This window comes from Diceros bicornis, chromosome 26 (assembly GCF_020826845.1).
Source record: "Diceros bicornis minor isolate mBicDic1 chromosome 26, mDicBic1.mat.cur, whole genome shotgun sequence".
Taxonomy (NCBI): Eukaryota; Metazoa; Chordata; class Mammalia; order Perissodactyla; family Rhinocerotidae; genus Diceros; species Diceros bicornis.
The window spans coordinates 18,282,723-18,310,633 of record NC_080765.1 but is presented as its reverse complement, the minus strand read 5'-3'; the positions used below and the strand labels follow the sequence as shown (position 1 = coordinate 18,310,633).

General features: G+C 44.0%; 1 protein-coding gene across 1 annotated transcript in view; it reads right to left on the bottom strand.

The window, feature by feature from the left end:
• GALNT17 (polypeptide N-acetylgalactosaminyltransferase 17) overlaps positions 1 to 27,911 on the bottom strand; it is a 437,269-nt gene that overhangs the window by 191,130 nt on the left and 218,228 nt on the right. Inside the window, exons 4-5 of the mRNA XM_058569476.1 lie at positions 26,334 to 26,508; positions 21,495 to 21,692 (exon numbers count right to left, since the gene is read on the bottom strand). Coding sequence (XP_058425459.1) covers positions 21,495 to 21,692; positions 26,334 to 26,508 — 373 coding nt within the window. The remainder of the gene's footprint in view (positions 1 to 21,494; positions 21,693 to 26,333; positions 26,509 to 27,911) is intronic.

Genomic DNA, 27,911 nt, shown 5'->3' with positions numbered 1-27,911 from the left:
CAGGCAGCCACTCTCAACTTGAATTCATGCAAAAATATTTATTTATTGTGTTTCAGGCAGAGGACTATACCCTAGAGAGATAACAATGAACAAGGTAAGTAAGCATGGCTCTCACCCTCCTGGAGTTCACGGTCTGGGACTCACTGAACCACCAATGAGAATAGAGAAAATGATGGATAGGGCAAGTAAGAATACCAAGAGTGACAGAGAATCTAGGGCTAGGATCTAGGCAGAATTGGAAATCATTTTAAGGCAGATGGAGCAAAATTGAGAAAAAGCTACCCAGGATTCAATGGAGCAAATATTCTGACTACATTTCACGAAACAGAACTTGCCAGAAAAAAAAAAGGCAAGATGCTTTATGCTTGTTCCCGAGCCCCAAGGCCTGTACCCATGGGAGATTGTCCTTCCCATGAGACACTATGCTAGAAAGTGGACAGAGTGCCACCCCTGCCTCACTCAGCTCTCACAGCTCCTCAGGGACAAACAAAGGAGGCAAATACCAGAGACTGAAACATGCATACCAACTTTCTACGCAATGGATAACACAACTTCTTTCCCAATAACCATTATGAAAGTTGACCATACATTAAGCCCCACCACCAAAAAATCTTAACACTTAAAAAAAAATCACTACAATGCAGTTAAAGCAAGAAATTAAGAATAAAGATTTACATTTTTAAAACCTAACCACTGGGTTATAAAAAAATACTTCTAAATAACTCTTAGATTAAAGAGGAAGTAAAAACTGAAATTATACACTATTTAGAAAATAGGGACAACTCCAACACTACATATAAAAACTTATGAGCTGTGGCGAGATCTGTACTCGGAGGGAAACCCATAACATTAAATGCTTTTGCTATTAAGCAAGACAAAAGGAAAATAACTGCACTGAGAGTTCAACTCAAAAGGGTAGAAAGCAAGAAACCAAGGGGAAAAGGAAAAGAGACAACACAAATTGTAGAATTCACATGGATGGAGGGGAACTGATAAATAAGGAGTCGGTTCTTTGAAAAGGCCAACTAAATAGATTTTAAAATGAAATCTAATTTTAAAAGGAGAGAAGAAAACACATAAATGCCATTAGGACTGAGAAAAGGGCTTTGACCACAAACATAAAGAAGCTTTTAAATGTTTTAATGATAAATGAATGGAAGGAATGTCAATCTTGAAAGCTTTCTGAGACAGAGTAGAAAACTGGAGTAGAATAACTATTGAAAATCCCGGAAAAGTCATCAAGAATTACTATTCAAAAAGGCACTAGACTCAGATTTGCACTACAAGTAAATTCTGTCAACTTTTTGAGGAATAGAAAAACATCACGCAATCTGAAGAAGCCTAGAACATAAAAGAAAATGGAAACCTTTATAATTTTCTCCAAGTGTGTATAGTGCTCATTATAAAAGCAGTAAAGCCATCAGACACGCCTTGGAAACATTATGCTAAGTGAACGAAGCCAGTCACAAAATACCACTTATTCCATTTACATGAAAAGTCCAGAACACGCAAATCTATAGAGACAGAAAGTAGATTAGTGAGCCCTGCAGCTGTGAGGGTCAGGGGAAATGAGGAAGGGGTTTCTTTTAAGGGTGATGAGTAAGTGCTAAATTCATGGTGATGCTTGCAAAACTCTGAGAATATACTAAAAATTGCTTAATTGTACATTTTAAATGGGTAAAATGTATGATGTGAATTATATCTCAATAAGGCTACAATTTTTGTTTTGTTTTGTTTTTTTAAGGCTACTATTTTTTTAAGACAGCATATATACACACAAAAGAGAAAACTACATACAAGTTTCATTAATCAATTGAGAGCTAAATTTTTTTTTTTTTTGGTGAGGAAGATTAGCCCTGAGCTAATATCTGTTGCCAATCCTCCTCTTTTTGCTGAGAAAGATTGGCCTTAGGCTAATATCCACGCCCATCTTTCTCTACTTTATACGTGGGACGCCTGCCACAGCATGGCTTGATGAGCGGTGCATCAGTCCCCGCCCGGGATGCAAACCTGCGAACCCCGGGCCGCCGAAGCAGAGCTCACGAACTTAACCACTATACCACTGGGCCAGCCCTGAGAGCTGAAATTTTTAACTAAAATACTAGCAACTAACATACCAGAACCAAGCAGAGTTTATTCCAGGAACACAAATATGGCCCTATTTCAGACAATCTATTAATATAATTCAAAATATTAATAAACCAAGAGAAAAAATACATAATCATCTTAATAAATGCCAAAAAAGCATGTGAAAACATTCAATATGTGTTCCCAAGAAAAACTCCTAATTAATTAGAAAGAAAATTTCCCTAACCTGATGTCTATTTGAAACAAACATCCTATATTAGTCATAATGGTGAAACACTCAAGGCATTTCATTAAGTCAGGAATGAGATAAAGATCCGCTGTCACCATTAATGTTAAACAATGCTCTGCAGATTTCAGTTGAGGCAATAAAAAAGGTAAATATAATGAAAGGAAAGAAAGAGGCAAAATTATGTTTGTTTGTTCATAATGTGATGACCTATCTTGAAAAATAAAAATAAGAAAATCAATGAATATTATTAGAACTTATAAAGACATCAGAAATGTGGCCAGTTGTTATTTCTAATGAAAACTTGTTATTGAAGCAGAGCATAGGGACAGAAAAGTGCACAAATCTTTAGTGTTCAGCTTCTGTCAGTTTTCACAAACTGAATACGCCATTTAATAATCAGCCAAGTCAAGAAACAGAAGATGACCAGTCTCCCAGAATCCTCTGGTGTGCTCTCCCAGTCATTACCCTCTGGTTACCTGCCCAAAGGTAACCACCATCCTGAGTTCCAATACTGTAGATTAGTTGTGCTTGATTTTGAAATTTATATAAAAAGAATGAAATAGTATATACTTATTGGGATCTGGATTCTTTAATTTAACATTATTTTTGAGAAATGCACATGCCTTTTGTTTTGAGAAAATTGCATCAATATCCTCAGATAATTAGAGACTATCTTGCATTCATGAAACAAGAACTGGGCGCTGTAACAAAAGATCAGTTAGAGAACCAATATGAACCCTTGAAAATTAAAACACAAAAGCACAAAAAAGAATGTTTAGAAAATAAAGTTAAGAAAATTTCCCAGAAAGTATAGTCAAAAGACAAAAAATAAAAAATAAGAGAGTAGAGATAAGAAACTTAGAGAACCAATCCAAGAGGTTCAATACCCAAATAAAAGCAGTTCCAAACAATGGAGAACAAACACACACACACAAAGGAAGAATATCAACAATGAACATGAGCTTCCATTGGAAAGTTCTACCAAGTGTCCAGTAGCATGGATAAAAGTAAGTCTACACCAAAGCACATCATCACAAAATTTCACAACACTTGGGAAAAAAGTATTTCTAAAGAGATAAAGACAAGTCACCGTCAAAGAACCAGGAGTCAGAATGTCTCAGGACATCTCAATAGCCATGATGGAAGTTAGAAGATAATGGAACACTGCCTTTAAAATCTGAGGGAAAAACCATTCCAAAGTGAGGTCTGGTTATCCAGATATCTTTAGACATGCAAGGACTAAAAAATTTACTTGAGGATATGCATCACTAAAATGAGGGAGTAGGTAAGAAAAGAAAGAAATGGCATCAGGACACAGGGGATCCAACACAGTAGAGAGGTGACAGCGTAACCACAGGCCCCGTAGGACCAGTTCAACTGACCCCATTTATCCACAGAGTAATTAAGAGTGGTTTCTCAAGAATTGAGAAACGACTCCTCGTCCAGTTCAGGCCATTAACTGGGCAAATGCCCAATAAGTGACTCTTTTGATGTCAAAGGACTGAAAACTCCACCCTCAGATCATGCTAACACCACCATTTTGTGAACACGCATCCTATGAAGAGCAAGGAAGCTTGACTACGCTTGTGCAGATCATGCATTACCTCACTTCTCCTCACCTCCAACCATCTATCGCCACACTTCAGACCACCCTGCCCTTCATCCCATAAATTTTTCCCCAGGCCCTGGATCAGGGAGACAGATCTGAGAGCACATCTCTCCTGCCTCCTTGCAGATCAATCTTGCAAATAAAGCTACTCTTCTTTTCCCAAAAGCTGATGTCATAATAATCAGCACTTTATGTGCATCAGATGGCGAGCCCTTGCACAGTAACAACAGGAACCCCATAATCTGTGCTATAGACAGCAGCCAGCCCCAATGGAAAGGGCTGGAGCACTCTGGAGATTTCTTCAAAAAGATGAAACAGACAGAATACCTAATATGGCTGAGAGGATTGAGAGGGAATTCAGACAAGAGGCAGAGGGTCTGGGGTTGAATTAATGAAAAGCACATAGAAAACAAAGTAAGTAAACAAACACAAAAGCAATGATTAACTACAGGAAAAACAAAAAGCTGTACAGAAAAGGGGAAATATCAAAGTATATCCTGTGGATCAGCTGTAAGTAGCTCTAATAAATGAAAATATTAAAAAAATGATCTAAACAAATTATAATATAACTATAATGGAGGATGGGGAAAGGAAGGAGAAGTATGTACAAATGTGGCAGGGGTGGGTGTGGGTGAGTGAGAAAGAGTCATTACCTCATCTCTCACAGTAGGAAAAGAAATCATGCCTAAATCTCAAGAAACAAGAAGTAGGATTGTAAGTATGTTATTTAGAGATAGAGAGGGAAACAAAGGATCGCTTACAAGAATGGACAGTGGTGCCTCTAGAAAGTGAGTAGAGGCTTATAGAATATATATTTGACTTTTTAAACACATACATATTGAATTTTTATAAAACTGCAGAAAAATTTATAATAGGTAAGATACTTATATTAATAGTGGTTATCATTGGGTGGCATGATTATGAGCGATTAATACTTTTTTGTATTTTTAAATTTTTACAATGAATATTAAATTAACAATGAACACATAATAAGTTTTACAATGAATACATAATAAAAAAGTATTTTTACAATGTGATTTTAAAATTCTCCAGTCTCCTTGTCACTGCCCTTGTTCTTCTCTGCTGGGCTGGAAGACAACATCTGGATTGGAAGCAACGCAGAAAATTATTCTTATTTTTTCCCCTCCTGAAGGCCTATAGGCAAATTATAGAGCTCTAATTTCATGGCTGCCAGCCTCTGCTCCGCCCTCCTCATACTCTTTAGGATTTGAAGTCTCTGCAATTTCAAGTTTCTTCAAGCAAATATTCTAGTTTTCCAAAAATGACTACAAGATTTAAGGGATTTTTTTTTTTTTTCTGTGTGTAGTTATTTTTAAGAAACTACTCTAGGGTTTGGTGTTGAAGGGTATGGATGTCCTAGCCACATAAAAATTTACAATCCATCAGACCACCATCCTTCACCACTTAGAGGCGTGAGAATACATTCAAGGGGATACACGGGGCTTGGGGTTAGAAAGGTCAAGGTGGCCATTCGGAGCCAAGGAATGTCATGTACTAGCCACAGAGGCACAGAGGTAGACTGACGAAGTTCAGCCTTTCAGGCAAAATCACCACATTTAAGGGTTCCAGCAACTTACAATAAGAGCTCAGCGATTGGGACACCGAAAATCCAAAGTGAGATCATGGAGCTGGGGCAGGGGGCACAGCAGGCCAAGAGCGGCAGGATTCAGAGGTGTGATTCCAGGGCAGGCGGACGCAGCAACGACGTCCAGGAGCCTAGGACTCCGAATGGATAACTGGTATCCCCTGAGAGAGGGATCAGTCAAAGTAAGAACGGCCCCTGGCTGCCAGGAAGCCAGGATTCTATGAACAGGGCACACTCATGGAATGGAGGGTTTAGACGTGAGAACGTTGCTCCAGGAGCTGCATGATCAGAACAAAGGCCCGTGGGAGCAGGGCTGGCAAGTGGGAGGAGGGAGATCTGGCAAGGATGCCTGGGTGGCTCAAGGTTCAAGACATGAACACCACTTCTCAGCTCACAATGTGGAGGTTGGAACTGTACCTCGGCCACCCATGTCAGACGCCTGGGCCCAGGACACGGAGTGCGACCGTGTCTGCAGACGAGAAGGTAGGGCAGGGATCTCAGAGGAGCTGGGGAAGGAACAAGCAGGGGAATTGAGGGCAGCGCTGACAAAAGGCAGACGTCTTCACTGCCGTCCCCACTGTCCTCTAAGAACTGGATGAAGAAGAGCCTGGGGAGCAGCTATCCTTCAGAAATTCCCTTCTCTCTGCTCTGGAAATGGCAAAGCCCTTGCAAGGGAGGTGACAGTTTGAAAACTGCTCATGTGCTATCCTCCTGTGGGCTACGTGACCTTTGCTCTAAGTCGCAAGGCGGGTGACTTGTGAGTTTTCTTGGTTCCTTCGCCTCCTCCTTCAGGAGGTGATGCTAAGCTCAGAGGATGCAGACTGTGGGGATCTTATAATTGAAGAGAAAACCCTCTCGCTCCACTAAAGCCGACTACTGGGGCTGGTGCTGAGAAGAATTAGGAAGTGCTCTAAAGGAAAGCCCACGGTTTTCCCCACTGAGGTCCCAGGGGGAGGAGAGAAGGGAGAGGAAGGTGGTGAGAAGTAAATATGCCCGGCTTCAGCCAGAGAGACATGTAAGGCTGGCACGGAGGGCATTTTCCATGGGGATCGTGGAGGGAGCCTGCCTCAGAGGTGATCTTGTATCTATCAGGGCCCACCTCATCAAAGTGACCACGATGGCGCAGTGTGGCCGTGTGGCAGGAGGCTCAGTTCCCATGGAGGGAAGGAGGGGCGGAGTTGAAAGCCAGGAGCAGCTGATGAGTCTCCTCTGAGGACAAGATGAGTCTGCAGCTGGGGCTAGCGAGACCCGAGCTCAGGTGTCTGCAGCCAGCACGAGCCATGGGGAGCCAAGGAAGATGGGCCCTGACCAAGCCGAGAGCTCAGACCACAAGTTAGGCTAGCTGCAGACGTCTGCCAGTAACACCGGCAGGGCAAAGAGCGGCCAGGCTGGCCACGGACACTGTCCAAGGGAAGAAGAGACACACAAAGACCATGAGGCTTCCACTCAGCCACCGGGGAGAATAAGCCTGGCGATCCTGGCACACCCAGAAGCCATCTGAGACTGAGCATTCTTTCCCGAAGAGCATCTCCAAAGGGGCAAACCGTTGGCAATCACCCAAACCCAGCAGCAGTCCCCAGATTTCTGAATTGGCTGAGCCTTGTGTACAGCAGGGGCTCAACGAATATTTGCCGGTGAGTGAATGAATGATCAAATATTTCGCACTTTTCTCTCCAAGACATTTGATTTAAAACTTAGTGGCAAATGTGATATTTTATCATTCTTCTCCACGTCAGAGCATTTAAATGAGGCTAGGGTGCCAGAAGCAGGCTGAAAAAATTCATGTTCACGGCCTTTCTTGGGTCTCATCGCCTTTTCGCTTCCATTTACTTCACAGTAACATACATCAGTCACTGTGGGGAGTGGGGTGGGGGATGGGGCGGCACGTATAGAAGTAATAGTAACTCTTGGATTAGCAATTATTGTTAGTTTGTTTCTCAGTACAGGTGAAAGCAAACTTGCTACAAACCTTTACGGAGTGATGGCAAAAAGACAGATAGACAGATACATAGATATAGACAGACAGGTAGATAGACAGATTCACAAACTACGCCAAGTTGACTTAGGATTGGAGAGGAAGCCGACCTCTAAAGTGAAAAGCTGTGACTTGTCCAACTGAAAACCTCCAACTGAAACTTCAGATTTGGTTACAGCCCGGGAATGGCTTACGCCCCAGCAGGTTCTGTCTACGACATCGCCCAAGACACCATGTACACCACAGTCGGAAATCCAGTGTTAATAAAAGACACTCAAGGAAGATTTCTCTCCTTTTTTCTTTAAGTTAAACTTCTTAGGAGCCTGGGGGTCCATTGAACTTCACGCACAGAAGTCTAACTCCAAAATGCTGACTTGGGCATCCCACCAAGTCTAACAAGGGCCTCCCGTGCGGGTGAGCTTTACCAGGCCCCACACTGCCCGTTCTCAAAAGGCTTTGAAGGGGCCATGGCTCTAGCACGCACTGCTGGTAGTTATCTTGCTCATAAAAGTCAAGCAAGCCTGTCACAACCTCTCTGCTGCTATGAGGACATGCAACCAGAGTGGTTTAACGACACAGGAGCCTGGATTTCTTGGAGAAAATGAAGCCCATTGCCCCCAACTCCTTGTGTGCCTGGTTGCAGAAGCTATTTTTAGAGCCATGTTGGCAGCAAAAAGACTGAAGACTGTGACCTGAAACTCCAGATAGATATTGCAAAGTGTCAGCCCAGATTTCCCTACTTTGGGAAAGTCTGGTTAAAACTCCTGCAGCCTTAGAAACTGCTAGGTCAACGGGATGAAGAATGGCTCAGTGTCCAGTAGAGTAATAGCAAATGGTCATTTGCATGTGCTGGACTGCTGATAGTTCATTATTTGGCAGAGAAGGACATTCTAAGCTCTGCTATCAGTGCTTGTAATTAACTTCCCAAGCTCTAAAAGAAAATTCTATTTGCTGTCTCTCCAATCTAAGAGAAATAAAATAGTCATGTGTTCCTGTATTTCCATATAAGAGAGGAGAAAATGGATAGGGGCTAGGATCCAAATGGAGCCTCACAGATAACAGACGCTGTGCAAGTGGTCTGGCCTGATAAGAACTAGCCTGTCTTGGAGGATGAAAACTCTGGAAAGTGCTACCAGAGAGCTGGGCAAATGGAAAAGGCTGTTTGAGCTTGAGAACCAGTTATAATCTGTATCTTAATCATCTCTCCCAAAGGATCCCCTAAAAATGACCGAGGAATAATAATTCAGTGAGGATCAGATCAGCCAGGAGATAAGAAGAGTTCTACACTGCACTGTAGAGAAAATCATGGGGCAGCAGGGAAGAAAGGAAGAAAGGGTATTTTAGCTCTGAACTCATTCAAGAGTCTTCTATAGTTGTTTCGGGGCTTTGAGGGTGGAGTGGAAAAAAGGAATGGGAAGAAAGGGCAGGAGATGGAAGGAATATGAAAAGGCCCGGAAGACGGCACATTCTGGAAACATCTAGAAAGGGGGATTAAAGCTATCAAAATAATGGCTGGAACCCACCCCCCACTCCCCTCTGCCCACAGTCATACCCATCCAGCTCCCCCAGAAGAGGAATCTGAGGCCTTTTGTTCTTCCCCTACCAGATCAATTTGATAAAATTAATGGTACTGCTGCTCCCCTATTTATGTCCAGCAATAACTCAAGAACTGGGCACTTAATTCAGAGGTAAAAAGTCTTCCATTTTTTAAAATCATTAAATGAAATGAAACTTATCTGCTCTTTGGCAGCCCACCCCACTGAACCTCCTTGAGGGTGAGGAGAAAAGCCCTCCCAACATGATTCAGATTCACCTACTCACTGCTGTGAGCTGTCACAGCACATGCTGGTTGATGGAAGCAGGCCTCTCTGCTAGTCATCGCCGAGAACGGTACCCTGCACACCTTGCTCTAGCTGCAGGGCACTGCCTGGGAATTCTGCTTCCAAAGCAAAAGATTCCAGCAGCACTATCAGTGTGTCATGCAAAAGAAAAATTGATCCATTCAGGCTGGTGTTGAAGGTACATAGGTGATATCAAGAAACACCATTTATTTCCCTGAAAAGCAGCGTGTTCACCATTGTGTAAGCACACTTCTGTTTTATAAGGAACAGTCTCCCTGAAGGGACAGACTTGGGGAACGTGAGTCCCTTATTTTCCTGTGCAAATCCCCTGGCATTAAAAATGCCTCTCCTTTGTTAGCACCCAGGGTTCTGCTCCGTGTGTAGGATACTAAGTCAGGGATAATCCAGTGATCATGTTATGTGTCATAATTAGACAGTTGTATGAACGGACCAGATAAGAAGAAAGGGTTATAGGATTCCCACAGTAAGGAGCAAGGCTTACCACTGTAGGATACAGAAGAGCAATAATAACAACGATAATCATAACAGTGAGCATTTTTAGGTATTTTACATGCATTATCTCACCGTTTTAAGCATTTTACCTCTATTATCTCATTTAATCTTCACAACAACCCTGTAAGATAGATACTATTATTATCCCCATTTACAGATGAAGAAGCTGAGGCACAGAGAGGTTAAGTAGCTTGTCCAAGTCTCATAGAATGGGTCTGTAGCACATCTCGTCAAAATCTTTTTACAGAGAAGTCAACTAAGGCTCAAAGCCAGTGGTCAAATCTGGCCTAGAAAATGAGTTTTGGGAACTGGGCAATGTTCTTTCTATCCCATCATGTTGCTAACACTTGAAGTCACCTGGGAACCTCCTGCTCTCAGCTATGGAGTCAGATATTCTCTGAGCACCATGAGAAGGCAGCAGTGCTGTGGATGGCTATGCACAGCAGACAACTGGGCAGTGATGTCCTGTGTCACCATGTGGGCCATACCTGCTGCTTTCCCAGGAATTGACAGAGTTGAGGATGATGCTCCTTTAAGGTCCTAGTGATGCTACTAGGCATTCTTTTCAGCCAACTGTCTGACCAAATAGCAAGTATTTTGAAGAAATGGATATGTCTTCCATTAGACAGTCTTACAGAAAGGCAAACTCTCCTTTGTTGCCATTCCAGCAGTCATTTTCATTCACTGAGTTCTCATTGTGGGTCTCAAAGCTGTGTAAACGCAGATAAATTGGAAGAGGACTGAAACATAAGGAGAGTATTCTCCATTCTGCTTAGAACGGACGTTTAGACACCACAGGAATCAATAAACGCCCATGAAGCAAGGAGGTGAACAAATGCAACAGTGCAGAGCCAACCCCTATTCCTGATCCCACTTTATAATGATGCTTCCTCCGGGGTGATGTGAAACCCCGCAGATGACCAGTGTTGACTGAACCAACACTTCTAACAACAGGATTGTCCCCTGAAGAAAGCAAGTTGAGTTTGTGGAGATTTTTTATTTTTGACTGTAAATTGCCCTGTGTCTTGCTTCTATAATAGAACTCTATTAACTGAAACACCTGATTATCTACAACACCTTTTGCCATAACTTCAGGGAGTTTACAATTAGTGCTTTTCATCTGAGGGAGCAAAAGCTTTGTTATGGAAATTTTCTACCACTGGAACAATATGCCTCTAAATGCTGGGTAAGTTTTATGGATAAGAAAATTAAAAGCTCATTTACACAGATGGTGAGTGACCTGCCTAATGACACAGACCCTATTGGTGGCAAAACTGAACAGGTCATTCCTCTGTTACTGGAAGACTTTGAGGGCAGGAAAAGAAGGTAGAGAATGTATAGCTTTTCCACTATGATTTTTCTCTTCCTGAATTTTGACAGGCTTCACTTCGCCCCTGTGCTAGATTCCTTTTCTGACTTTCCTTTCCTGGACCCAAAGGAAAGTATAACCACTGAGGTCTTCAACCTGTCCGTACCCACAACATGCTGCGATTGGTCAGCATCATATGCACAGCCCAGGTTGTCAACAGTACTGGTCAGTCTGGCTCTATGCGATGCTCATCTTCTACCCAGGATGCGACATGGTTTCTGAATCCCTGCCTGTGACTCTACTATGGAAAATTCTGCTGCTCTGGGATTTGACCCCAGTTTGATCCCCTGGTGTACTCTGTGCTGCCCTGCCACTTCCCACGAAATGGGCGCCACAGAAGAATTAATACCCAACTGTCTTCATCTTGTTCCAAGATTGGCCATCCGCCATCTGCTGATGGCCATCAGCTCCTAAGATAGAATTCACACTCCATTCAATTCAATTCATCTATTTAAAGTATACAATTCAATAGTTTTAGTATATTCACAGAGCTGTGCAATCATCACCAAAATCAATTTTAGAACATTTTCATCATTTCCCCAAAAAACCCCGTCCTCATTAGCAGTCACTCCTCTCCTCCCCTCCCCCCGCCCTAGGCAACCACTACTCTACTTTCTGTGTCTCCCAGTTAGTTTTCTATTCATCTTCAATCTACCTCATTGGACCAGTGGATGGAGTCTGGGCTCCTCTGTTTGGTTTTTAGAGCTCTCCGTAAAGTAGACCTCCTGTTTCAATCTCCTCAGCCTTCTATCTTTCCTCTACTTAAATGTACATTTCCCACCTTCAGTACCCTCACCAGACTGGAAACACCCCATTCTCATTGTGCAGTGAAGGGTTAATTCAGTAGACTTGGGTTGCTCAAACCCTGCACATCCCAAAGAAAGAACTGGCTCTTGACAGGCTCCTGGAGGATAAGCTCTAAGCCCTTGGAATATCCTGCCTGACAGGAGTGTCTTTGCATACCTGAGGCCCTGGGCCATGCTGTATTAGTTTAACATCTGGAGGGCAGGGGGTTGGAGACTGAGTAGCCAAGGTTAGTCACAGGGTTGCTCCGTGCCTATGCGGCTGATGCTCAGTAAACACCCTGGCCACCAAGGCTTGGGCGAGCTTCCCCAGTTGGCAGCACTTCATACGTGTTGTTACATATCATTGAGGGGAGAACGACACACTGTCCATGCAACTCCCCTGGGAGAGGACAACTAGAAGCTCATGCCTGCTTTCCCCTGGACTCTGTCCTATGCATCCTTTCCCTTTGCTGATTTTAATCTATATCCTTTCACCATAATGAGCGTAACAGCTTTTCTGAGTTTTGTGAGTCCTTCTAGTGAATCATCAAACCTGAGGCTGGTTTTGGGGATCATGACACATTCAATTTCACTAAGATACCTCTAATTGTGTCATCTTCCACATACTCTGCCAGTGAAAATCCCCTTCCACTTGCAAGGCCCAACAAGTCACACCTTTTCCAGGAGAGACAGCATTGTGGGTAAGAGCACAGACTGCACTGACTAGATCCAAATCCCAGCTTCACCTCTTACTAGGTGTGTGACTTCGCACCTCAGTAGCCCAGTCTGTAAAATGGGGAAAACAATAATACTTATCTCATAGGGCTAGTGTGAGGTATAAATGGATTTGTATTGTGTAAAGCACTTAGAAAATTCCAGTGTGGATTGTGTTTTTTATGAGCTTTCCCATTCGCTCCACTCACAAAGTTCCCTCCCTCCCATAAACCCACACTTACCTGTGCTGCAGTGTGATTATGTGCACTTGGGCCCTGTGTCTCCAACCAGCACATGAACCCCTTCAGGAGGATCATGTAATTTACCAAAACTGTCCTTCTGGAAGTTCCTACCACAGGGCTGAGCACACGATTGGTTTCTAAAACACATTTGCTGATGCATAGGGAAGATATTGCTATTACAAAGTCTAAGAAAATTCGATTCTTCACTTAAAGCTTTCCTCCTGTGTAAGCCAGTCATATTCCTCTAGGGAGGAAAAAAATAACTTCCTCCCTTTATATACATTTGGGCACAGAATTTGAGATCCCAGCAACTACACATATCCAGGACAGCTCTTTCAACTAAAAGAGTCTAACAGGCTCCAACAGCTCCTGTACCTTATAATTTATTATCAAATTATATGTTGGGTTAAAGATTGCTAATTGTTAATCATCAGCTTGAATTAGTCACTAATGAGTAATGTCACTAATTACAGGGTCACCTAACACAGAGCAGGCAGGCACACTGGCACCTCACAGAAGATGCCTGACTCAGCTTTCAGCGGGGCCCTGAAAGCAATGTGTTGTAAAATGTCCCATCTCTGATGGCACTGTAGACATCTCCTTGCATCCTGTGGTACAAGTCACAGGATTTTACAGCTGGAAAGAACCGTAAAGATCAGCGGTTCCCAAACTGTGACCTACAGACCTCTGAAGGATGCTGAGCTAAGCCAGGTTTCCATGAATTCATGGTGTACCCAACCTAGGTGCCTTCAGGCTAAATATATTATATCCCCTCGTCCTTACTACTATTTTTCACATATATGTACATAATGATGAACAATAAAATTTAAGTTTATATCAAAGTACAATTGAATTCATAATAGTTTTTTATCAGGAAATCCTCATGGAAAACTTATTGAGTTTATATTTCTGGGTCCTCAAAACAGCTATCAATTACTTTTTGTGTTCTTGGTTATTTCACCCATTCCTATTCCTCTTGGCAATTATTCCAGACCTTTCTCACTTTTCCATAGCCCAGTATACAAGGCCTAGCTCTCACTCTTAGCAGTGATTTCTCCTCCTAACTCACGAGGAAAATGTGGGTCATACAACGTGAGCTCTCTCTTCCTGCTCTTCAAGACCAAACTACTGTACCATTCATGTTGTTGACCCCACCCCCTCCTCCCTCTTCAGGGTCCTTCCTTCTCAATCAGCCCCCTCCCTCCTTTCTATGTCTTCAGAGCTTCCCTCTCTCCTTGCTCCATGCCCTCAGCTTTACGTACTGTGTTAAAACAGGACTGTTCATGCCCTCACTTGGGCTGAGGATGTTCAGACAATAGATGCTATATCCAAAGAGATCATGCAAAAAGCCAAAACCCAGCTGACTAATGAGGATGAACAAGTGGAGTCTGGGAGAGGAGCGTGTCAGGAGAGTGTCCCTGGAGCAAGCTGTACCCTGAATCCCCTTCCCCAAGGGGAGCAGGGGATCCTACCATCTAACCCTAAGCCTGAATCCCAGTCCCAGGGGCAGGGGCAGGGGTTCCACCATCTAACCCTAAGCCTGGTATTCGGTGCTCCTGGTGGTGGAGAAACATCCTCACTGGTGCCTGACTCATCTTAGCAAAGGGCAAGTGGCCTGTGGAGCAGAGGGAGCTCTATGTGTGGGAAGTCGCCTCTTCCCTCCTACATGGCACAAAGGTGTGTGAATCCCAGAAACCAGATATGGAACCCAGGAGGGATGTTGACCTGCGGTCACTATAAAAGGGAATGAAGTACTGATACATGCAACAACACGGATAAACCTTGTAAACTTTATGCTAAGTAAAAGAAACCAGATACAAAAAACTACATATCGTATGATTCCATTTATATGAATTGTCCAGAATAGGCAAATCCATAGAGAGAGAAAGCAGACTGGTAGCTGTCGAGGACTGGGGGGAGGGGTAAATATTGAATGACTGCTTAATGGGTAAAGGGGCTCTGTTTGGGGTGATGGAAAAATTCTGCAACTAGATAGTGGTGATGGTTGCACAGCATTGTGAATGTACTTAATGCCACTGAATTCTACACTTTAAAATGGTAAAATTTATGTTATATGTATTTTACTACAGTAAAAAAATCATCAACAAAACAAACAGAAAAAAGAGATGTTTAAGATGATGGCTCATAAGATATAGAAACTAAGTCCATCGATGGATGAATGAATAAAGATGTGGTATATCTACACAATGGAATACTATTCAGCCTTAAAGAAGGAGGAAATCTTGCCATCATGACAACATGGATGGACTTGGAAGATATTATGCTAAAGAGAAATAAGTCAGACATAGAAAGACAAATACTATGTGATCTCACTGTATTTGGATCTATGATCTCACTGTATTTGGATCTAAAAAAGACAAACTCATAGAAACAGAGAAGGATGGTGGTTGCTAGGGGCTGAGGTAGGGGAAATGGGGAGATGCTGGTCAAAGTGTCTAAACTCGCAGTTAGAAGAAGAAGTCCTGGAGAGCTAATGCACAGTATGGTGACTATGATTAATAATAATGTAATGTATACGTAAAATTTGCTAAGAGAGTAGATCTTGTGTTCTCACCATAAAAAAAAAGGTAACTATGTGAGAATGGATGTGTTAATTAGCTTGATCATGGTAATCATTTCACAACGTTTATGTGTGTTGTACACAAATATATACAATTTTTATTTGTCAACCATACCTCAATAAAGCTGGGAAAAAATAAATGTTTTAAATATATGTATAAAATAATTAATTAGCTAATTAATTAATTGGGGAAAAAAGTAAGTGGCTTACTGGAGCATGAAGACCCTAGTAGTAAGAGGGTGTGGGGTGGACATAAAGGCAGAAATGGAGGGAGCAGTGGGAGGGACCAGCTGAAAGAGAATCCCTGCTCACAAGAGAAAGTAGCATGGAGGGTCTGAGTCCCCACAGCCCACACTGAGCTCTTGGAAGAACCAGCTCTACCCACCTGCTGGCCCAGAGAGCACAAAGCCATCCTAAGACAGTGCCAATCAAACAAGAACCCTCCCATCCCCCTTTCTCTCCTCCTCCCCATGCTTGGACTCACGTGGGGTCAGACACTGCACCTCCTGAGGAAAAGATGAGTGAGGGAGAGAAAAAATATGGACTCCAGCCCCTCTCCCACTGCAAAGGGTCAGCGAGCAGCAGGCCACAGCTAAGGGACAGGAGGGGATCTCAATTTCAATTAAGTTCAAGTCTTTATTATTACATGAGACTGGACAATTTCAATAATGGATTGAGGCTGGTTAATGACTTAAAATGACTCCAGGACATTCATTACCCCAGAGTGATAAGAAACATCATGGGGTCTGCTGGAGTTTTCATCCAGGGGCAAGGGAAGGACTCACTGCTCTGAACAAGGTAAATGCCACAGGAGGAAACCAAAACAAGTGGGGTTTTATAAATGCAAATGGTGGGTCCTATGTGTTGAGTGTGCTAGAGGTATGTGTTCAGTCTCTCCGGTTCTAAAAAACACGTCACTTGATCGTGTAGCCTCCTCCACAGTCTCTGCCCCTGTCCTTCTCTGAGTCTCCCCCAAACATCTCAGAAATGTAACCTGCACTCACTTTCCCCACTTCTTCATGTTCCATTCATTCCCCCTCCCATTGCCATCCAGCTTCAGACCCCAATACTCCCTGAAAATGGTTTCACTAAGGTTAAGATGAGCTGATCCCTTAAATCAGATGGTGCTTTTGGCCTCCCTATTATTGAAGCTCCATGACTCCATGGATCTGGTTGTCCTCAAGCCTCTCTGACCATTCATGACTTGTCAGTCCCCTTTATGAAGGCTCCTTTCAACCTAAAAATATCGGGGTTTCCCTTCTCCTTCTCTAATGTACCTCTGGACGATCTCATCCTCTTTCTAATCACTAGCCCTGATCTGTCTTCTGAGCCTGAGATGTCACTCATTCATTCAATCAATAGATATTTTCAGCATATCAACCAAGTGCCAGGTACTCATTAGGGACCAGGGATACAACTGAAACAGCCACAGTTCTGGCTTCACAAAACATACAGACTAGTGGACCATAAAGAATGGTAAAGAAAGGCTCTCCAACTGGGAGAGCCAAGCGGAAGTATCTAGCAGTGGTTCTTAATATAAGGCCTATAGATCATTAGGAGGTTGGCTTCAAGGCACCCATAAACTTCATAAAATTATATGCAAAGTTCTGTCTGCTTATACATCTTCAGGGGTGATATGATCTATGGCTTTCATTAGATTATCGAAGAGATCTTTGACTCAAAAAAGTTTAAACTCCACTGGTCTAATGAAAGGTTGTTGATGTGACAATGGAGATGATGACACTTTGGAGAAAAATCAGGGCTTAACACATAGATTTGAGAGCCTTCTCTGCACAGAGGCAAGAGTTGGGTCAGTGCTTCTCAAAGTCTTTCACTGACGAATCTCAGTGGCAGTGGGCTGTGACACAATGAAGGTGGGAAGGGTATCTCTCATGGCTTAACTCAAGCTCCAGGAAGTCCAGTCATGCTTCTCCTATGGCTTTGAGTGATACTATCCCCAAATCCCTCAGCCCCACAATAATGCTACATACCACAGGTGCATGGAGCTCCCAGCATGAGAAGCATGGACTAAGGCTGTCCTGGGAATGACAGAGGTCTCCAAGGGAGCAAGTACAGAGCAAAGACTAAATTCTGGGGGCCCAGGTGGTCAAGCGCAGTCTAGAAACGGTGTTTGGCCCTCTTAGTTTTGAAGAAGAGGGATTTATTGCCAACATTTCAAAGTCAGACAATTTCATGAAATTATCTGGATTTGTGTCTTTTCTTAAAAGTCTGAGCACCTGACAACACCAGCCACGTGCACGCCCCCCAGCCCAGCACCACCACGTGGGGCTGGTAGCAGCTGCCTCCTTGGGTGGGGCATATGTTCTTCAGTCCCCATCCCCTGCTCTCTTTAAGGGCACCTGCCCACTCTCTTCACCTAAAACACTGGTGTAGACAAAGAAGAGCAGAGAACAAACAGAAAACCTTGGGAAATAGCCGTTTACCAGGCAGGAGGAAAAAACACACAGGAAGAAAGGGGGAAAGAAGTAAAACAGAAAGGATACAAATTTCCTTAAAGCAAAATCTTCTAGATTATGTTGCCTACTGGGAAGACTCAGTATCCAAAGACTCCTCCAATCTAATGTCATTTAGACTGTGAAAAAGTTCTCATCCTATCCTTTATCAGAACAAAATCATTACTAGTAAAATATTAGGATCACAGGGGAGAGGGGAAACTGCTATCTCCTAACGTTTAAGAAACCAAATTGTATCTTCTTAATAACATCAGAAGGGCCATAAAAATTCCTTCCTACAATTAAATATCTCCATCAACTATTAAAATTAAGCATTTCATAAGTTACGATACATTAAAAAGAGACCGTTGGTATTTGATTCTATTTTGTACATCACAGATGCATGTAATATTAATGACTCATGATCACGACTCTATTTTCTTGGGTCTTTTTAAAGTGCATATTAATCATCTGTTAATGTTACTGTAACTCATAAAATACAAGCTAAATTTTTGCTTAGTGCCTTAAAGACGCAGGGATAGCCATGTTTTCCGGGTGTCCCAAAGGACTGCACTGATTCCATTTCTTTTCCTCTGTTGCTAACACCACTGTCACACCCTCATTCCCTTATCTGTCTGGCTAGAGGTCAGCCTCCCAGTGTGTCAGGAGGAAGCACTGTTTGGCCAAACAATATGAAACTCACTGTTGTTCAGTCCACTGTTTAAACTTCGTCCCTTCAAGATCTGAAGGCCAAGGGGTCTTTAAGTACTCCCCATTAGGGCCAGTCCCGTGTCTTAGCGGTTAAGTGCACGCGCTCCGCTACTGGCAGCCCGAGTTCGGATCCCGGGCGCGCACCGACGCACCGCTTCTCCAGCCATGCTGAGGCCGCGTCCCACATACAGCAACTAGAAGGATGTGCAACTATGACATACAACTATCTACTGGGGCTTTGGGGGGAAAAAAAGGAGGAGGATTGGCAATAGATGTTAGCTCAGAGCCGGTCTTCCTCAGCAAAAAGAGGAGGATTAGCATGGATGTTAGCTCAGGGCTGATCTTCCTCACAAAAAAACAAACCAAAAAAAAGTACTCCCCATTAATTTTTTTTTAATCGTGGTAAAATACACACCACATAAAATTTCCTATCTTAACCATTTTTATGTGCACAGTTCAGTAGTGTTAAGAACATTCACATTATTATGCAACCAATTTCCAGAACTCGTTTCATCTTGCAAAACTGAAACTCTATGCACATTAAATAACAATTCTCCATTCCTCCCTTCTCCTCAGGCCCTGGCAACCACCATTCTACTATCTGTCTCCATGAATTTGGCTATTCTTGGTACCTCATATAAGTGGAATCATATAGTATTTATCTTTTTAAGACTGGTTTATTCCACTTAGCACAATGTCCTCAAGGTTCATCCATGTTGTAACATGTGTCAGAATTTCCTTCCTTTTTAAGGCTGAATAACATTCTATTGTATGGATAAACCACATTTTGTTTATCCATTCATCTGTTTATGTACACTTGGGTTACTTCCACCTTTTGGCTATTGGGAATAATGCTGCTACAAACATGAGTGTACAAACATCTCTTTGAGACCCTGTTTTCAACTTTTTTGGGTATATACCCAGAAGCTGAATTGCTGGATCATACAGTAATTTCATTTTTAATTTTTTGAGGAACTGTCATACTGTGTTCCACAGCAGCTGTACCATTTTACATTCCCACCAGCAATGCTCAAGGATTCCAATTTCTCCACACCCTCGCCAACACTTGTTATTTATTTTATTTTATTTTTTATGGTAGCCATCCTCATGGATGTGAGGTGGTAGCTCACCTATTAAATTTTACATATCCCAAGGTTACGATGTGGTTCTCAGACAACACTCTAGTGATGAGTCTACATTATCATTTGCAGAAAGCCAAGAGTGTGGCCCTGCAGCATTGCATGGAGATGCTGAACTTCTAGGCTGGGATGGGAGCTGAGCCACGAGACATCTCCAGCTCAGGAAGCTGTTGGCCCAAAAGATTACCTTCCCTGTTGTGTACATTTTCCCGTGGGTGGCTCCACTCTAATGCAATTCTGCAGTTTTCCATTTGAGCAGGCAAATAAGAGAACATGGGTCAAGGGAGACTGTATGTCTCAAAATCTTACTCTTGTTTATCAAAAATGTGTAAACTGAAAAAGAACTTGATGGCTACCAGGGAAAAATTTTCACTCCTACTGCACAATTTCTTTTTGCTACCCCCCTTTATACCAACAAACACTCCCTTAAAACCAGGCCAAGGTAAGAATGCCTCTGCTGCCTCTTCTAACTTAAGACAGAACCACGAAGATTTTAAGAATCAGTTTGGCCCTCAAGTAGAATTCACAGAAAGTACTGAACTATACTTGGGTATCATCTTGGTTGAAAATCAGAGCATTTGAGGTGGGCTGATGATGTCCTCCCCGCCCCCACCAAAAAAAAGAGATATCCACATCCTAATCTCTGGAACCTGTGAATGTTACCTTATATGGGAAGGAGGACTTTACAGATGTGATTAACTATAGGATCTTGAGATGAGGGGATTATCTTGGATTATTCATGTGGACCCAAGTGTCATCACAAGGGCCCTTATACGAAGGAGGCAAGAAAGTCAGAGAAAGAAGAAGTCCATGTGGTGAAGTAAGCACCTGAGAAAGAGAGATGTGATGTCGCCATGAGCTAAGGAATGAGGACAGCCTCTAGAAGCCAGGAAAGGCAAGGACGTGCACTCTCCCCTCGAGCCTCCAGAAGGACCCTACCCTGTGGACACCTTGAGTTTAGCTCTGTAAGCCTCATTTCAGACTTCTGACCTTGAGGATGTAAGAGAATAAACGTATGTTGCTTTAAGCCATTACGTCTGCAGGAATTTGTTACAGCAGCCATAGGAAACAAATACGACATCAAAATCCACCTACTTTACTCCACATCCTTTATACATGAGATTCCCAACTAGATGCCAGGAGATATTGATCTCCTTGTCTCCAGGGCAGCTGGGTGGGACCTGGGGCAAGAGCCACACGGAGCTGCCCAAAGGCCCTCGGTTACCCCAGATGCCACACAAAGATTGTCTTTTCTATGTGTTCCTGTACCATGAAAAAGGGTGGGAAACACCATGAGAATAAAGGTCACAAGTATGAAAGAGCCCCAGGAATTAATACCTTTCAAGCTTCATCCTGAACACAGCTCATCAGATCCGAGGAAGAATAAAAAAGTGTGAGCATCCCTACCAACTGCACTCTTTCATAAGCTGCACTTGAAAACGTGACTCAAAGGAGCCAAGTGCAGTGTCCTTCCTTAGCAAGAAAACCAAGATGGTAAGACACCCTAAATTCCTAAAGCAGCTGTTTGTACACCACTGGTCCATCCCCAGGCAATCGCTCCTGGCTTCCCTCCCTTGGGGCTCCTCTGTCCCCTGGGATCTGGGGACTCAACGGCTGCCAGAGCTTGCTTGCCACAGACCTGATGGGGAGCGAAGGGTCTCCGGCGTCCCACCAGTCTTTTGGGGGGCTGATGTACATGCACCACAGCTCCCAGCTGTATCCGTGGGCTGAGTTCTCGTACCGCTGCACCTCGAAGGTGTCCTGTTTGATGTTGTCGATGGACGGGAGGATCACACGCTTCCGGTTCTCCTGGATTCGGGATAGAACGGGTTCGGCCCTGAAACACAGAGAAATGGAAATAAAATCTCTCCCCGAGGCACACCCACACCTCAACTGCACAGACCCCAAGACCTCAGAGAAGGAACAGCAGCAACGTAGTAGAGGGTAGGCCTTGGGCAAGCTGGAACTCAGATGGAAACTTGAGGCTGCCAAGTCACCCACCCCAGGTGGATCATGCAGCTTCAAGCGCACACTGTGAAGTGCTGTGCAACGCAGCTCACGCCCTCACCCATGTGGGATCACCACAGCGCTGATATCTCACATGAGAGGTCTGGAGGGAGAAATCAGAACGTGAGGTCCTCTCCCCTAGAAAGTGCCAGGCCTCTCGCTTACAGCGACAGTGTAAGCCAAGCAAGGCCGTGCAGACGCCCTCAGATTTGCCTGGCACTACAGTTTTGTACAGTGTTTTAAGTTCCCCTCAGGGCACTGGCCGATGCCTCTTGTTTTTGCTGCTGGAGTTGAATTCTCTTTCCCAAAATAGGTCACTTCTGCCCTTGATGGCCTGGCTTTAATAAGCGTTTCACCAGCTTCTTTGTGTGTGCGACTATTTCAGTTGTTTTAATTGATTATTTAATTGATTTCTTAAAAGGGATCTAATTGAATGGGTTAGCAATGGCAGGCGGGAGCTAATAAAATGCAAAGGCAGGCAGAATCCTGCCTCCCAGCCAGCCTGCCACTCAGGGCTGCAGCGGGCGATAGGCAGGGGCGTGGCTCGGGGTTCAAGGTGTAGCCCTGCCAGCTTAGGAGACAGCAGATGGTCAGACACCCCCACCAGTGTGTGTCTCCGAGGCAGATGTAGGAAGGGATCGTTTCCCATATTCAGCAATGAAAAGATGGCTCTCATAAGCCAAGGCATTCATCTCCCCACTTAGAACAGAGCGCAGGCATTGGAAAAGAGTCAAGTGAAAATCCCATCCCTCTGCATTATTTGGAAGAATAATGAGGACGCTCGGCCCGCATCCCATTTCTTTTCACTTGCAGCTATTGAATTACCTGTTGGCTCATCCCATCTTTCTATTTAAAACGAGCAATAAAATATACCCTGGACCATTTACTGCCTCTAGTGCCTCTGCATACACCATACAGGCTGAAGCCAAATGAGACTGACTCTCCACGGCTTCTAGACATGCTTCAGAGCTTCATCTCTCCAAGCCTCCACTCATGCTCTTCTCCTCCAGGAATGCCCTTTTGCCACTGAGAGAAAGTCTAGCCACCTACAGAGTCTTGTTAGATCAAGTGCCACTTCTTCCAAGAAGACTTCCCTAATTTCCCCCAGTAGGAAGGCTCTCTTCTCCTTCCTCTCAATTCTTACCCCATCTTTTCCTCCTTATTCAAGTCACTCCGACTACACGCTGTCTCTGCAAATCTTTGAACACACATTATTTTTCCTAATGAGCTAATGATAGCTGATATTTATTGAATACATTATATTACGAGGTAGATACTATGATCACCATTTTACAAATGAGGAAACAAAGGCCCAGGGAAATTAAGTCGCTTGCCCCTGGTCACACAGCCAGCAGGTGGCAGAGGCAGGTTTCTAACCTAGATGGTCTGGCCTCAGGCCCAATCCCCGGGCTCCACTGCCTCCTTGAATGGGCCATGCTTCCCCCAGGCTGCTCTGGTGCCTGGTGGCACGCCTACAGAAGCGTTCAGCTCAGCCCGGCACTGTGTGGTGAAATTCACTGAGTGTGGGGACAGAAGACCTTGTTTAAATAATGCTTCTCGGGGCTGGACGGGTGGCATAGTAGTTAAGTTTGCACACTCCGCTTTGGCGGCCTGGGGTTCATGGGTTTGAATCCCGCGCATGGACCTATGCACTGCTCATCATGCCATGCTGTGGTGGCATCCCACATACAAAATAGAGGAAGATGGGCACAGATTTTAGCTCAGAGCTAATCTTCCTCAGCAAAAAGAGGAAGATTGGCAACGGATGTTGGCTCAGTGCCAATCTTCCTCACCAAAAAATAAATAAATAACGCTTCTCAAGTGAGGACTTTGATCTGTGATAGAATGCATAAACGTTCTCAGTAATTTGCTTCCCTCCCTGGGGACATCTGCCTATTACCATGCGTCCTGCAGTGTTTCCCTACAGAGGGGTACACTCCCTCCCTCTACCCCAATGAATGTTCAGCTTGAACATGAGGGTTGCTTTGGCCAATGGGATGTGAGCAGAAGTGAAAGTGTCACATCTGAGCAGAAACTTTAATAGCCATTGCAAGGTTCAGCTGTTGTTCTTTTCTCTGAGCCACAAAAATGGTATGTCTTAGACAGGAGTCCTCCTTGGGTCTCAGGACACAGATGACATATGGAGCAGAGCCACAGAAAGACAACCCACGGCTGAGCTGCCACATGGACAAGATGGAAATCTTTGTTGGCATAAGTCACTGAGGTTGAAGATTATCAGCAGTTCGACCCAGTGAAAGTTGAGACACTTGGTCTACCCTGTAATGCGTACCCGCAAAAGGGTTTTAATCCAGGGAGGATGTATGTCACTCTGGCAGAACACGGAAAATGTCTGACGGGCTAAAATTGGATCACAGAGACAAGTTAGCATTAGACTATAGGCGGGGCCGGCCTGGTGGCGCAAGTGGTTAAGTGCGCGCTCTCCGCTGCGGTGGCCCGGGGTTCGCCAGTTCGGATCCCAGTGCACACCGACACACCGCTCGGCAAGCCATGCTGTGGCGGCGTCCCATATAAAGTGGAGGAGGATGGGCATGGATGTTAGCCCAGGGCCGGTCTTCCTCGGCAAAAAGAGGAGGATTGACAGATGTTAGCTCAGGGCCGATCTTCCCCACCACCCCCCCAAAAAGAAAAAGAATTAGACTATAGGCTACTGGAGGGTGGACACCAAATCTTGCCAGATTTTGAACCCCAGCTGATTGACTAACTGTCCCAGTTTGCCCAGGACTGTTCTGGCTTTACTACCGAAAATCCTACATTTGGGGAAATCCCTCAGCACTGCACAAACCCGAACAGTTGGTCATCCAAACCTCGGCCTAGGATGGTGTTTGGGAGATGGTGGGCACCCAGCAAATATTTGTCAAAAGGATAATTCACCACATTAGTTTAGGTGAAAGATAATGAAGGTCTAAGCTGGGAGAGTGGAGGTCAAGGCAGACGTGAGAAATAGAAGATAAAACTAGCTAGAGCTGGCGGTTGATTGGATGAGTGACATGATGGGGAGGCAAGAATCAAGTGCAAGGGACTTGAGTGGTGCCGCCAGTTTTGACAGGAAAGAAATGAAGAGGCAATGATGTGGAGGAAAAGGTGAGATACGCCAAGGCTGAGATTCCAATGGAATATTCCAGTGCATCTGTTCAGAAGGCTTCTAGCTCAAACTTGAGTGAGCATCAGACTCAGCTACAGGGCTGGTTAAAAGATATAACTCTGCACCCCCAGAGCTTCTGATTTCATAGTTCTGGGTGGTGCCCAAGAATCTGCATTTCTAACAAGTTCCCAGATGATGCTGATGCTGCTGATCTGGGGACCACACTTTGAGAACGAGTCTTACAAGAGAGAAACAACTCTGAAGCTCAGGGGAGATCAGGACTAAAAATAAGCAGTTGTGTGTCATCAGGGTCTGATGGTGGCAAAAAAAAAAAAAAAAACAGAAAGAAAACTGATGTCTGAGATGGCAATAGATATCCGTGTGCACTTGAAAGGGCCAGGGTTAACAGTGACCCCAGGTTCCAAACCTTGTGTGGTCATGTGCCCAACTATTTTCCTTTTATCCAGCCATTAAAGAGATTCTATAGTTTGTTGCAAATGAAGAAGAATAGACATTTTAATGTTTACTTAATGATGGGATATTGGCTCTTCAAATCTGGTACCCTGAACAGCACTTATTCAAGATGGTATCAGTGAGCGTAAATAAACATATTTATGAAATTAAAGACTCTGCTTCTTACTAACTAAGCAACCCCAGCACAGGTTATTTAACCTCTGACTTGATTTATCATTGGTTAGTTAGCAATAATCATGTGACCACGCTTTTAAACTGTACAGCCCTAATCCAATTTTAACATGCTCATTGAATGATTCGTGCATTTCTGATGCTTCAGTCTTCTTGCATCCCAAAACTTCTACTCCCTGCGTGCTCACCAATGTCTCTCATATTGTTTTTTTCACCTGGAAAAACATTCAGGGCCACATTTGCAGAGGTAAAACCTTCCACTCCTCCAACTGATGTTAAAGATAATCCCATAAATTCTGGGAAGCTTTCCCTGAATAGATGGAATTATAAATGGATCTCTTTTCTCACAATGACAGTCAACCATCCTCCCCAAAAAAGGGAACAAGCGAAGTAGGAAAAGAGAATAATGGAAATATGACTGTCTTGTCCCTTAGCAAGGATTATCTTGAGTTCTGTCCAACTAATATATCATTTTCACTGGGAATTTTAACGATGATGATGGTGACTATGACAACAATGATGACAGACTGAGGAGACAGTAGACAATTTCTCCCTGCTTCCCAGTTTTATCCCAGACTATAGTCTCACCTTCTTCAACCACCCCTTCTCCATTCTTCCAGTGGCCCCAAAGGAAACACGCAAAGTGCCCCACCTCCCAGATTCTAGCCCCTCCTGACCACACTACAGGTCCTCAGTGCTCCTAGGGTTCAGCTTGTGACCTACCAGCCAGCGGTGAATTCCACATGAGCATCAAAGAAGCCAGTGACCTGGCCGGTGGCCACCTTCCAGCCCTCGATGCGAGCTCGGATCAGGCCCTCTCTTTTTTGATTGCGGACCACCTTCACCAGCCCGGGGTAGCGTTTGTGGACATACTCCTCCAAGGGGGCCTTCAGCTCCTCTGCAAATGACAAGACACAAGAAGGTCCATAAACATGTCAATTCAAATGTGTGTCCAATCCACCAGGATGCCTAGAGATCTTCAGGAAGTTCTGAGATTGCAAAAAAGTTTGCATGTTAGTAATTCTGGTAGAAAAGACAACTCAGTCGGTGAGAGAATCAGAAGACACCGCTGACATACCAACCAAGGATGGCAATGTTCTTCCTGTGTCCAAGCTATGCAGCTGGATAGAATCCAGGTCTGGCTTTATGGCTGTTGCAGGCTGGCAGATGCCTTTGGGATTTCTTTTCTTTGTGCCCCTTCCTCCTTCCTTGGCCAGCATTTGTGTCCTCCCACTGTCCCCTGGGTCCTATTTATCAACTTCTATGTGGGCTTTTCCATCCGCACATATACTGGTTCTTACAGTATGTGTCCTGGGTGGTCCAGACCCGTAGTCATGCATCTGATGCAACACTAATAGGGTTTGTGCTTTGGTCTTAGGATGCAAAAGAAATCTTTGCCCAGTAGTAGAAATGCTACCATGGTGGCAGAAGTAATGCTATCAGGGACTGAACACTTTCCCTTCTGCAACAAGCAAGTGGTATGAAGTGCTTTATTAATATGATATTATTTAATCCTCACAGCAACTCTAGGAGGTTGCTAGATTAATTCCATTAATTAACTAGATTAATTACACTTTGTAAATTAAGAAACAGTCTTAGGGAGGCTAACCTGTCCCAAGGTCACACACCTAGTCATGGAAGAGCTGAAACACGGGCCAAATGTGTCTAACTCCACAGACATAAAAGTTGGTATCTTTGTGTATATAAAAATCACCAGATGTAGGAGGACGAGGAGAGGCTGACAGAGAGGGGATTCTTAGATAGGCCCACTCCAAGGGTCCGCCCTTGGAGAGTCTCATGCTATAGGTCACTGGGAGCAGCCCACGGGAGTCAGATGCAAGTCCACAAACAATACTTTAAGAGACGTCGTTACCTCTGACTTTGCTCTAGAGAAACTCCAAAAGGCTGTATTTACAGACGTTGTGCAGACCCTCCACTTCCTAGTTATACACGGCAACTTTTAGCAAATTAAAGGCATACATTTGCAGCATATGCAGAGGCTGACCTCCCTGGTCATGGCTGCTGTCCCATGATGCAGCCATGTGACCAAGGAAGAAATACAGAGGATGAGGGTGAGCAAGTCCCCAAGGGTAGAGAGACATGAAATAACTCCTGTCAGCCAAAGGCATGGATGGCGGAAAATGGGAGTGTTATGGGCTGAATTGTGTGACCCCAAAATTTATCTATTGAAGCCCTCACCCCAGTACCTCAGCATGTGACCATATTTGAAGATAGGGCCTTTAAAGAGGTGATTAAGTCAAATGAGGCTGTTAGGGTGGGCCCTAATCCACTCTGACTGGT